The sequence below is a fragment of the Acartia tonsa genome, chromosome 4 (assembly GCF_053477335.1).
Source record: "Acartia tonsa isolate MP-2025a chromosome 4, ASM5347733v1, whole genome shotgun sequence".
NCBI classification, from domain to species: Eukaryota; Metazoa; Arthropoda; class Copepoda; order Calanoida; family Acartiidae; genus Acartia; species Acartia tonsa.
In genome coordinates, this window is record NC_137263.1 from 13,989,360 (window position 1) to 14,002,286 (window position 12,927).

Consider the following 12,927-nt stretch of genomic DNA (forward strand, 5'->3'; position numbering starts at 1 on the left):
CTGAAGCTTTGAAAAGCCCTGAAAGAATTGTGTCCCGTAATGGTAAGGCTGCTTATGGGATCCAAATAAATATTTTATCGAAATAGAAAGTTAAAAAAAAGGTTCCAATAAAAGCCCTAACTATCTCCCTTGGAGATACGGAAATTGTCAGGTGTGACATCAAAAAAATACCACTTAAAAGGAAGGGTGAGAGGAGAAGTGGGAAAGGAAACCTCTAAAAAAGAGATGGATTTAGATGTATTTTTATTACGTCACACATGACACTTTCCGTATCTCTATATCCCTTCTAGTGTGTAACAGTTGGTGAGTGTGTGCTAGAGAGACAGAGGTGTGATGGCAGACAAGACTGTTCAGATGGGTCAGATGAACAGAACTGTAGTATTGTTCAACCTGGAGATATTAATCTCAGAGTATATCCTGTGGAACAGACTATAGTTCAAGGTGAATGATATTTCCAGTATTGCTTCGAACCGATTAATATATGCTGGATTAGAGCCGGTTCTAAGCCATACTTAAAAATCATGTATCGCTTCGTATTATATCCAGTTTTCTACGAAAGTAAAAATGTACAATCATTATCATAAAATTAAAACCAGTTTTGTTAGCTTGTCCCTTCGCCATCTCGTGGCTGCGAAACTGGTTTTGTTTTATGATTGTACATTTTTATACCCGCGGAAAGCTATTTTTAATACAATGCGATGGTACAGCAAATAAAATATTCAAATTAAAACATTGCGCTGAACCTAATTATACAGTTAATTTTTTTTATTATTGAAAGACAAATTTTACTTATGGCTAATTTGATAATTTTGCCCAAAAGTTATTGATATGTTGTTCGATAAGCAAATTTTTCATTACAGCAGAGAAGATAAAAATAAGTAATACTAGTAACTAGATTCAATCTATGAGAGATAGAGAGAAAGAAATAATAATGAAAGTTAAAATAAAAAAAATAGATAGAATTTTGTAAGTCTTGAAAATGAGTATTTAAGAAAATGCATGAAAAGTACTGTTTGATAATGATTATTATTTTAAGGCCGAGAGGTTGTTTTCCAATGTAGGGACGAGGGAACCCTTCGGGCCAGAGTTGGATGGAAGCGAGGCAATGGCCTCCAGCTGCCACAAGGTTCTAGAAATCTGGAGGGAAGGTTGGAAATGCCGAACATTCAGGTAAGTGTATTAGTGCTCGGCGGCCACAGGATACCAGGAAATATTGCAGAAAACAAAATAAACATTCCATTAAGATTATGTTTTAATATATTTAAAAATACATTGAGAGAAAATATCTTTGAACTGAAAGATAATGAGAATAAATATCATCAAATGAAAACATCAAATAATTTTAAAGCTAATCTTTCTAGTGCTCTATGACAAAAAATGCATTTTTACTGTGTAATTGGGAAGAATGTTAAAATTTAATATATCCCAAAGTGAAAAAATTCTTTTAGTTGATGGACAGTGGAACATATGTTTGCTATGCTCTGGATTACAAAGCTGAAATATCTGTATACCTCAGAGTAGAAGAAGGTAATCTAATTATGTAAAGTAGTAAGCTTTTTTTCTGTAGCGAAGGCCATCGCTAACCGTTGAATCGATATGATTCTCCTATACAGTAAAGCTCTTTTTAGGCCCAGGGAAGATTTTTAAAAGTATTTGGGGGGAGGGTATCTCCACTTTTCCCAATAAAAAATTAAGTATCTTTTTTTAAATGTTTCTTTTTAAAATTCAAATTGAAAATGGGGTGTGGCCGATTTTCCCTTCTCACTTTAAGTGTCCCTAGATGCTTCTAGGGGGCGTACCTTTTAGTTATATAAAAAGTAGTACAATTTATGTCTTTAGAATCTAGGCCTAACACTGCGTTATAACTAAAGATGATAAAAATAATTCCTACCTTTGCAATGTCAGGGTCTCGACATTTATAGATATTTGAGGGGGAATGCCTTGACCAAATAAACATAAACATGTACAGTTAGGACTTCCTGACAAAGGTCGTACAATCATAGGGTTCGTTGTTGTCTACAGTACGTTGTCAGCAAAAACATGCATTTAATAAGAAAGATTTGGTTTATAGATACAACAAAATAAGACTTTAATGTGTATTCTCTCCATAGAAGTTATATAGATTAATATCATGCTCATGGTTTAGGCTATTATTCAGGGCTCGGCAGTATGCTACTTTTTACAGACACTATTTAACCCTTTTCCCCAATTCCCTCAAATGATATAAATGTCGTAAATGACTTAATTCTAAAAGAAAAATTTCGAATAAAAAAAATAAATTCTTCAATCTAATTTATAAAAGTTCATATAATAATAGATCTTTGTAGATTGAATAATTGAATGAAAATGCAGAAATGTAATAAAATTCCAAGAATTATCGCTTTATGTGAAACTAGAAATGATTATAACTAAATTAAATGGGTTTTCCTTTCTGCAAATAAAGGATAGCAACATTTTAGAGCTGTGTATTTGATAGCTGCACTTAATAGTTATGTCTTGCATCGTATTATAGACAGCTTTCCAAGGATAATAAAATTAAAAATTAAAAGATAAAGGCCTGTTTTTATTTTATTACTTTTGAATATTCGTGAAAAATTGTCTGTAATACGATACTTTTTATGATTTTTCAGTATGGCTGCAGAGAACTGGTTCTAATCCAGTGGATAATCGAAACCATACTATTAATATCTTTACAATTTTACTTTTAGTTTTGTGGCGCTTAAAAAGATAGTTATATTGCCAAACTTGATTAACTTAACAGACCAATATTAATATAGAAAAGATTTGCTTTTAAAAAATGCACATATTACATAGTCAAGCCCATGTGCCTGGAGCAACTATAATATGCTTACATTTTCTTATCTTTATCAATTATAAGATACTAGGTTTTCCCAATGCATGGGGGTGTGTAACCGCCATGTTTAAAAACTAAGCAGTTTTGGCTAAATTGCTAAAGATATGATTAGCCGCCATTTGTTGTGACTAGGGTAGCTGTCTCTTAAAAAACTGCTGTGTAGTGCAGATAAATACACCGCTATCAAAAAATAGATTTATTGCAATGTATTACAGACAGCTTTCCGCGGATATTAAAATGAAAAGTTATGAGATTAAACCCAGTTTTGTAAGCCCCCAGGGGCCGAAGGCCCGTGGTAACAAAATTGGTATTGATATTCTGATTTTACATTTTAATATTCTTGGAAAATTGTCTATAACACGATGCTGCACACGTTTTTTCAGTATGGCTTTGAATCCAACGTATAGTAGTTGGTTTCAAAGCCAAACTGGAAAATACTATAAAAGGGCAGATGAATACTTCTGTTGCATAGCTGCCGAGCTGTAAATTTAGTCATAAAGATAATAAAATATGAATTTAAGATTTATATTATTTGATCTTCCTCGCTGGTGTGCAATTGTGCTATTTGAGATATTAAAAGTTTAAGTATAGTATAGATGTTTCTTTTTCAATAAAATCAAAATGTCCGAAATTTTGGGATATAAATTTTCAATCTTTAAATTTTTATAAAATTTGATATAAGGTATTTTAATTTCTTAATGAATGATTGTTTAACTATAAAAATTAATTTTTATGTACATTTTTATAAAATTGTTGATTCATAAATAGTATGAATTATACGTTTTGTTAGTAGCAAAGTAAACTTATAAATAGGTGTATCTGTTTGTTCGTAATTCATTGGACCTTATCGTTCTTTTATGTTTTTTTATTGTAATTTTTTGATAATTTTAGGTGTCCTCTATATATTAGTTTTATTAATTTATATTGCTATTCGCTTCTCTTGTAAGTTATTATTCTTGTTCATACTCTTAATACTTCAGGGATCTAAAGGGATAAGACAATAGCCGAAAAATTGATGTTCATACCCAATGATGATACACAAAATTACCCCTTCTGTAGATTACAATAAGTGGTTAAAACGTTTGGATATTCAACTGAATAAACCAACCAAAACTCAATGAAAGTCCCAAAAGTTGTTAAGCCAACAATTAAGAAAACGTTATCATAAAACATTGGGGACTAGTGTAATAAACAGTCCAATGTCCCCTCCCTCCCTGCATGCACGCCCAGTGTATTAGAAGAAGAAATGTGATTTTAGTTTCAACTGTCTGTAAGCCTGTTTACATTTTTATTTTATTTTTATACATAGATACATTACAGTTTAACTTCTTACTTTGCAATAAATACAAAAACAAGGAAAATAACTCATATGTTTATTTTTAACTTCTGTGATTAGTGATTCTGTCTTGGTGATTTAAATAGTGATTATTATGGGATGGGCAGATATTGGTCTGCTTGTGGTTCTATGTACCAATTATATATTTGCACAAGGTTAAATATTTAATTTGCCCAACCTATGGACTTCGTGGATTTTTTCCTCAAGGTGCCTTGTTGAGCATAGACCTTCTATAACTTTTTTTGAAATAAATATTAAAATTCGTGAGGGGCTAGTTTTACGATTTTTTTTAACTTTAAGTCAGGTTAGATTAGGTTATATTTGGGACTGGGTGGTCCTTCAAGGTTGGGATAGAGCAGGTTGGTACCGCCGGGTTAGCCCCCACCCCCACTTGGGATTAGATAAAAGATTTAGAAAAAACTGTCTCCAAACCTTACTTTCAAATTATTTAAAAAACAAGCTGAGGGATTAAGTGCTCGATAGGCAGTTTGTAGGAAGACTCCGACACTTTCATTCTTCCAAAATCAAAATAAACTATTTAAAGCACTAGTGAGAAGCGAATGTGGGCCACCAACAGCCTTGCGGGGCATTTCTTACCCTTATTTAACCTAAAATAAGGATTTAAAAAGTTTTCTATTTGGTCCACCAATAGATGATAGGGCATTTTTTTACTAGAACTTGATCATAATAATTCGTTATATGCTTAACCCACTTCAGTGTAATGTCAGAGCTATGAAGCTACATGTAATCCTTATAATAAAGTAACAGGATGTCTGTCTGTCTTTTTGTATCGAAGAATCTCGCTAACCGCTGAACCGATATGGTTCTCCTTTACAGGGTAGCTTCTTACAGGTCCTGGAAAGATTTATAACTATTTTTGGGGAGGGTACCATCACCCTACCAGGAGAAATCTAGAAAACTTTACCTTTTCCAAAATTAATTAATTAATTCCAACATACTCCCCTCCTGTAATATGTCAGAGCTATTAGGCTTCATATAATAATTATAAACTATATAATATTTTATAGTTATAATTCCAACATACTCCCCTCCTGTAATATGTCAGAGCTATTAGGCTTCATATAATAATTATAAACTATATTATATTTTATAGTTATAATTCCAACATACTCCCCTCCTGTAATATGTCAGAGCTACGAAGCCACATGTAACAATGGACAATGTATTGAAAGATCACAGGTAAAAATCACATATAATGATATAATTTTCAGAACTGATGCGATACTTCTCTTTGTCTCTCCGTCTGATAAACTCTCTTTAGTACAATTTCCTTATATAAAAGTAACAGGATATCTTTCTGTACCGATATGGTTCTCCTTTACAATGTAGCTTATCAAAGTTCCTGGGAAGGTTCATAACTAATTTGAGAGAGGGTACCACCACCCTCCGAAGAGAAATAGCCTCGAGAAAAATTGACTCCCCCATAATTGTTTTTGTTTTTGTTTTTAAAACAAAATGAAAATGGTCGACTTCACTCCCCCCCCCCCCCTCCCAATTTATCCTCGGACCCCTGCTGAAGGCCTCAAGCTAAAAAAAACTGAAGTTTTCGTTTTGTGACTAACGACTAAAAATAAAATATACAATTTAGGTTTGTGATGGCCGACCAGATTGTTCAGATGGGTCAGATGAATCTGGATGTAGTAAGTTATATTTTTGTCAATATATTTTCTTTATTAAACTTGAACATCATAATTATGTTAAGGAGTTATAATTATTAAAAACAATCAGAATAACTCGAGAAAAAAGTTTAGATGTTAACTAATCAGAGATTATAAACATAAAATCTACTCTTTGGATTGAAGTAATCTAACTCTTTTGAAGTATAATCGTATTTTAAAACCTCCTAAAAATCAGGAAATTTTAACAACTCGAAATTTTTCACAGTTTGCACGGATACTAAAATAAAGAAATAAAGTAATTGTTCGTTTGTTGTTGGTCTTACGCACATACCCCTAATTTTACATCGGTAGTTGTTTTGAAAAATGAATTTTTCTAGTAGTTAGAAATATGCAGTTATGTGTATTTGCACATTGTTTTCATACAGGCCACTATTCTAAATATTAATACCATAATTTTGTTAAGGGCCGGAGAACCGCTGTGAGCCGAACGAGTACCAGTGCACTAACAAGAAGTGTGTGCTGAAGACGTGGCTGTGTGACGGCGATGATGACTGCGGGGACGGATCTGATGAGACTGGCTGCCAGGAGAATACTCCAGAGGAAACGTGCAGGTCAGTTATATATTCATCAGGCCGCGTCTTCGGCTACAGATTTCTAATAAGTGTTAAATTGGCAGCAGGCTGTTATCTTTCTGGCCTCACTAAATTTTTAGATTTGCGGTTGCTGTCACTGCTAAGGATTGCTAAGAAAGGGATGCAGCTGCGGCTGACAACTCCTTATAAAAATGTTAATATATATAGAAATGTCATATGCAAAAGGTTTGCTTCGTATCAATCAGGGTTCGGAAGCCGCGCCTCAGCCGCGCATAAGCCTCAGTTTTAAACCTGCTTGTGAGCAGAAAAAGAAATTTTTGAAAAAAGGATTGTCTACTAAAGAGACGGTTTTATACATCCAGCTAAATTTTATAGTGATAAAATGACGATTTCACTGAGGCTTACACGCGGCTTACGCGCGGCTTCCGATCCCTGGTATCAATCATAGTTTTTTTTTTGTATATTTTTGTTAAGGTATTATGAGTGGGAGTGTGCGTCTCGCAACCAGTGCATTCCAAAATCTTTCCATTGTGATGGTGAAAATGACTGCCAGGACCAGTCTGATGAAATTGGATGCAGTAAGTACAATTTTTTAATACTGTGGGCATTGTAAGGGAAAGGGATGAGTCAGAAAAATAGGATAGATCATCCCTGGACCTACTTGGAGATTCGTAAAAATTATAATTCAGTCAGTTCAGTGGTCAACAAGATGTTATCAAACAAACAAAAAACCTTTACTACTTTATATAATAGGTTTATGTATTATTTTACTAGCAATTGAACTGCAAACTAGTATAATAGAAAATGTAGATTAATTCCCTTTTTGTCAAACGCCTAATCAGACTTGAAACGGCCGGCATCAAGGTTCATGAAAATAAATTACATAAATTTTAAAAAAGATTTTCTAAACAATCATATATTTTTGTTTTTCCCCCCACATTTTTCACATTTTTGTATTTAGTGTCCCCTGTGATCATAATATCACCACCACCCGCCGTTCCGGTCAACTATACCTACACCTTTGTGATCAATTGTACCGCCACGGGCATCCCCACCCCAGAGATTGTCTGGAGATTGAACTGGGGCCACACCCCGGACAAGTGCAGTATGACAAGCACAGAGCAGGCTGGGAATAGAGCTTTCGGTGTCTTGACGTGTCCAAATGCAATGAAAGAAGATTCAGGTATTAAATTATCTATAACTAGCGGTTATCCCCAAATTTCAATTATACAAAAAAAAATTCTTGGAGGGTCATTTTCTTTTAGTAGCGATTTCTTTTGGGAGAGAAGTGGTACCCTTCCCCATGGGACCTATGAGAGCAACATTGTAAAGGAGAACCATATCGGTTCAGTGGTTGGTGAGATTCAGAAGTACAGACAACCACACAGATAAACATCCTGTTATTTTTATATGTGGATTCTTTAGAATAAAAAATTATAATGTAAAAATTAATATGAGAATGTTAAAGTAAATTTTTATTTTGCTAGGTGCATACTCATGTGAGGCTATTAACAGCATGGGCTCCTGTTTTGCTGGCTCAGCTGGATGCGGTCAACCCGGACAGGACGCAATTGTTGTTGTCTCCGGGGAGGCCGTTTGCCCCCGGGGCACCTTCAACCGTGGCGCCATAACTCCAGATGAATGCCTGCAGTGCTGGTGCTCCGGACTGACAGACCAGTGCACCAGTGCTGACATGTCCCGTGCTGTGCTGCCGCCGCCAGCAGCAATATTCCAGCTGGTCAGTGTCAACACAAGAACATCCACGGTGTCACAATACAAAACCCGCGACTTCTCTGTGTCCCGTGAGTCGGAGACAAGCCAGAGGTTGTATTCATCCTCCGTGGCTGTGACAGAGAGGGGTGTCCCATACTTTGCTTTGCCATCACCCTACTCTGGAAACATTATAAAAAGCTATGGAGGTTTCATTAGATATTCCTTGTCATTTTCTGGAGAAGGTTCTCTAATAGATGCTCCTCAAGTTGTTCTACAGGTATAAAGATTGCATTTTAAATCAAAAGAACTAATTTTCCAGACTGGCTTCGAAACCGATTAATATCCGCAGGATAAGAACCGGTACTCAGCCATGATAAAAAATCCACGAATAGTACAATGAAAATCACAATATTAATACATGTTTTATTAGCCTTGGCATTCGTCCCTGTAGGACTAGCAAAACAGGTTTTAATCATATAATTTTTCATTTAATAGCCGTGGAAATCTGCCTATAATACGATGCGACTTGCAGAAAACTATCAAAATGAGACAATTACATTTTTTAGGGCAATGGTATTTTGTTAGTTCATTATCCAAAAACTTCACCGCGGCCACGAACAGAAAACAAAATAGAGATACGGCTCTGGCAAGGACAATGGTTCACTGACTTCCAGAAGAAAAATCTGGCCACCAGGAACCAAATTCTCAGGTAAATATTTTCTGGCTATTTCACTTTCTTTTACCGAAAATGGACCGACGGATCTAAAGGGATAGGAAAATTTCTAATGAAGATACACACAATAACTCCTTCAGTAGATTACGATTAGTGGTTGAGACACTTACTGAACCAACAGATAAATAAAGGTCCCAAAAGTTGTTAAGCCAACGAATGATAAATCGTTATTATAAAACTTGGGACTACAAACACCTCGTAGGGGCTACAAATTGTTATTAAAATAACTATCCTATGTATCACACAAATTTCTTGGAAGGGTTGTCAATCGTTCAGGCTCTGAAAGAAAGACCTATGTTTTACGGAAACTTTAATATTTATTTTTACTTTCTAGTGTTTTATCTGATGTAGAGCAGATATTATTGAGAGCGCAACAGTTTGATGATAACCTAATAGATACAACTGTTTCTAATATACAAATGGATACATTAGATGTCAGGTATAGTATTTCTTTTGGAGAGAAAACTAAGGAAGATCTAGGCTGTCAGTCTGTCTGTTGTGTCTTCTATCTTCAAATTGATAAATTGTTATTTGTAGTTTTTTCACTCCAAATATGGGGTATGTCCCCCAATTACAATTTCTTCATAGGCATACTCATGTTAGCCTAGAGGGGGCGAAGGCCCGAGCTAACAAAACTGGTTTTCATTTACTGATTTTTGTTTTAATATTTTTGTGTTATATTATGCTATAAACTGGTTTGGCTGATTAACCTGGTTCTAATCCTACGGATATCAATCGATTTTGAAGCCATTATCAAAAAAAATTTTAGTACAAACTTATTTCGTAAACTTTCATCAACTTATTTTTTCAGCAACACTGGCCAGGGTCTGAACTTTGATGTTGAGCAGTGTATCTGTCCACCAGGATATACAGGTCTCAGCTGTGAGTCATGTGCTCCAGGTTTCACCAGGACGGAGGATGGCAGGTGTTTCCGCCAACAACAATGTCAAGCTGGACAATACCTGAACCCAGTTTCAGGTAAGATCCATTGCAAACTTTTTATAGTGCCTATTAAAAATGACGTCAAACTCGCCCACCATTGGTCAATTAAAATGTATTTAGTAATTTAGTCTGTGTATTGGCCTATCATTGGTCAATTGCATTGTATGACGTACGTATGTTTTTTTATGAGCTTCGTTTACAACTGATTAAAAAGTTAATTAATGAAAATATACAAGGAATTACATAGATGCTTGTACAAATCTACATGGATATAATGGGGTAAGAAAATGGCCGATAAATTACCGTACATACCCAATGATGATACACAAAATTATTCCTTCCGTAGATTTCAATGAGTGGCTGAAACATGTGGACACTCAACTTAATGAACCAACCAATCAAAATTCAATAAAAGCTCTAAAGTTGTTAATCCAACGTATATGAAAACGTTATATTATAACTTTAGGGACTAGTGTAATAAACAGCCCAATGTCCCCTCCCTCCTTGATGAATCTATCTAATCATTCAGGTGAATGTGATGTATGCCCCTGTCCACTGACCACCCCCTCAAACCAGTTTGGTCGCACATGCTCCATTGATACAGATGGACAGGTAGATAGATAGATAGATATATGTGTGTTTCAACATTAGCATACAAAAATTATTATTACCCAATTTTGCATAATTTTTTGCATGGTCTGGTACTTTCTTAACTTGGGTTGGTCGTTGCAAAATCTGAAAATACCAATAAAGTTCTAGGCAACTGCAATAGAAATGAGCGAAAATTTGAAAAAATAGATAGAATTTTTTATCAAATACCGGTAAAAGATATTTAAATATCAAGAATAAATTGATATTAATTGTAATTTGGACTAAAACCTTTTTCTAAAAAGATAATCATATATGGATTATTGGCTTTCTATAATGTTTTAAAATTTGCTACTACTAGATAATTAGATTACGAGTGGTGCCTCCCATTATGCCTATAGAAAAGTAACAGGATGCTTGTCTGAATTCGCGTGCAACGAAGGAACTTGTTAACTCGTTAATATGAAGGACTGATATGATTTTTCTTTATAGACAGGTGTCTTACAGTTTCAGGAAAGGTTTTAACCATAGATATATTACTATTGGAAAAATCAATCCTTGCTTTTTTTAAAAATGATTAAACGTGTTGGGTCCACTTGCACTCCCACTCTACAGTCTTATGCCCCTAGGGGCGTATCAGCTGGTAAACAAATAATTTGTTTTGTAGATAACTTGTGACTGCAGCCCAGGATATGAAGGTAGGAGATGTGGAGATTGTGCTCCAGGTTATTATGGAAATCCAGCTGTACCTGGAGGATCCTGTAATCCAGGTAAAATTAATCTATATATATATATTAAGAACTATAGTTTATATTTTGGGGATAATTTTATGTTAGATGTTACGTGCCTTAAACTTTATTTCAAAAAAAGGAAATGGATAACTTTTGAATTTGATAAATGACATCAGTTCTTGATAAATTTTAAGGCACGTCTAATTGTCCGTTTTAGGGTTAAACGAAATTTGGATATTCTGTTATTGATATTTTTTGTTTTAAATTTTATTTCATATTACTTTCAGCAGGTTCAGATAAACAGAGGTACTTATTAAATTACATCGTATTATAAACAGTTGGTAAAATAATTAACACTTGTAGTGGCGTTTTATTAGATGTATTATTATCAATCAAACCATTTAAATATCTCCGCCTTTTTAATAAACAAGAAGTTATGGGACAGAAAAAAGTAAATTTTGAACTTCAATTTAATTAAAGGCAAAATTATAATGAGAGAGCATTGCTAGTTGAAATAATTTGACAATCTAACCCTCTCACCCCTATTATGCAAGCTTTTCTAATTATTACCTTAAAAACCTATAGAAAGGGTTTAAAAGCTGTACATTGCACATTAGGGGTTATTTTGAAATATGAGACTTTAAAACCTCTGAGCATTGCAATGTGTGTTTATGCAGGGATCTAAAGGGATAGGACAATGGTCGATAAATTCATGTAAGTCCCCAATGATGATACACAGAATTATCCCTTCTGTAGATTAGTGAAACGATTAGGCAAACAACATAATGAACAACCAATTCAATTAAAGTCCTCAAAGTTGTTAAGCTAACTAATAAGAAAACGTTATTATAAAACTTTGGGTACTAGTGTAATAAACAGGCCAATGTCCCCTTCCTCCCTGACGTTTATGTCCATGTGTTGTTTTGTAACACAAAATTCTAGACTAAGATTCTACACACTAAAAAATTGTTTTATATGTTTTAAGATTTTATTACAGCTTCTGGTGTTTTAAATTTAATTTTTCTCTGTATATTAATTAAAAGTTAAATATAAGTATATATAATAACATTTCCAGTCCACGAACATTAAAATAAAAATGATAAATCAATACCAGTTTTGTTAGCCTGGGCCTTCGGTCCCTCGGGGATATTAAATTAGTTTGAATCAAATAATTTTTCATCTTAATATCCGCGGAAAGCTGTATATAAAACGATACGATGAATAACTATTAAAGTTTATAATGAATATTTAAATTTCAAATTAAAAGGTTGTACAAAAGTTTCTAATATGATGACTGTTTTTTTTTTACAGCGGACGAACTACATACTCAGGGAATTAAATAAGAAATTTAATCTCTTAAAAATAGGAGCAATATCCTTTAACTTCAAAGTAGACCACTCAGAACAACACAGTTTGAACTTGAAATTGGGATTAAAAAAGATAATTTTAATGCGTCAAAACCTAACCTAATTCTTCATATTAAAACTTTACTTTATTAGGCCTTTTTAAAATGTATGTAAATTAACTAAAAAAATATTCAATAAATCAGACATTCAAACGAACCAGAGGAGTGCTGAAGTGCGTTATATCCACCTACTTGGCAAAATTAAGGGGAGCGGATACACACCCCCTGGGAAAACCCTGTTCCCGCCACTTTAACGAAACCCCCAACTGGGAAAAAAGTGTAGGGCAAAATGAGTGGGGTTTGTATGCTTCACATTCTACTAACAAATTGTCTTAGGTAAAAAAAATATGCTATCCCTAAAATCGCAATGTTTCTTATCAGATAAAAAAATA

The 12,927-nt window shown here is 34.1% G+C and overlaps 1 protein-coding gene across 13 annotated transcripts in view; it reads left to right on the top strand.

The window, feature by feature from the left end:
- The window catches only part of LOC145316173 (basement membrane-specific heparan sulfate proteoglycan core protein-like), a 130,801-nt gene that overhangs the window by 31,209 nt on the left and 86,665 nt on the right, over positions 1-12,927 (top strand). For 12 of the 13 annotated variants that reach the window (XM_080156505.1, XM_080156506.1, XM_080156508.1 and 9 more), the window contains 14 exons: positions 291-441; positions 1,037-1,170; positions 1,449-1,527; positions 5,305-5,390; positions 5,800-5,851; positions 6,294-6,441; positions 6,898-7,001; positions 7,385-7,606; positions 7,911-8,413; positions 8,703-8,845; positions 9,204-9,308; positions 9,681-9,847; positions 10,341-10,423; positions 11,067-11,169. In XM_080156505.1, coding sequence (XP_080012631.1) covers positions 291-441; positions 1,037-1,170; positions 1,449-1,527; positions 5,305-5,390; positions 5,800-5,851; positions 6,294-6,441; positions 6,898-7,001; positions 7,385-7,606; positions 7,911-8,413; positions 8,703-8,845; positions 9,204-9,308; positions 9,681-9,847; positions 10,341-10,423; positions 11,067-11,169 — 2,080 coding nt within the window. Of the gene's footprint in view, positions 1-290; positions 442-1,036; positions 1,171-1,448; positions 1,528-4,091; positions 4,346-5,304; positions 5,391-5,799; positions 5,852-6,293; positions 6,442-6,897; positions 7,002-7,384; positions 7,607-7,910; positions 8,414-8,702; positions 8,846-9,203; positions 9,309-9,680; positions 9,848-10,340; positions 10,424-11,066; positions 11,170-12,927 lie in introns of those variants that run through there. The other variant, XM_080156518.1, reaches the window with a different exon arrangement.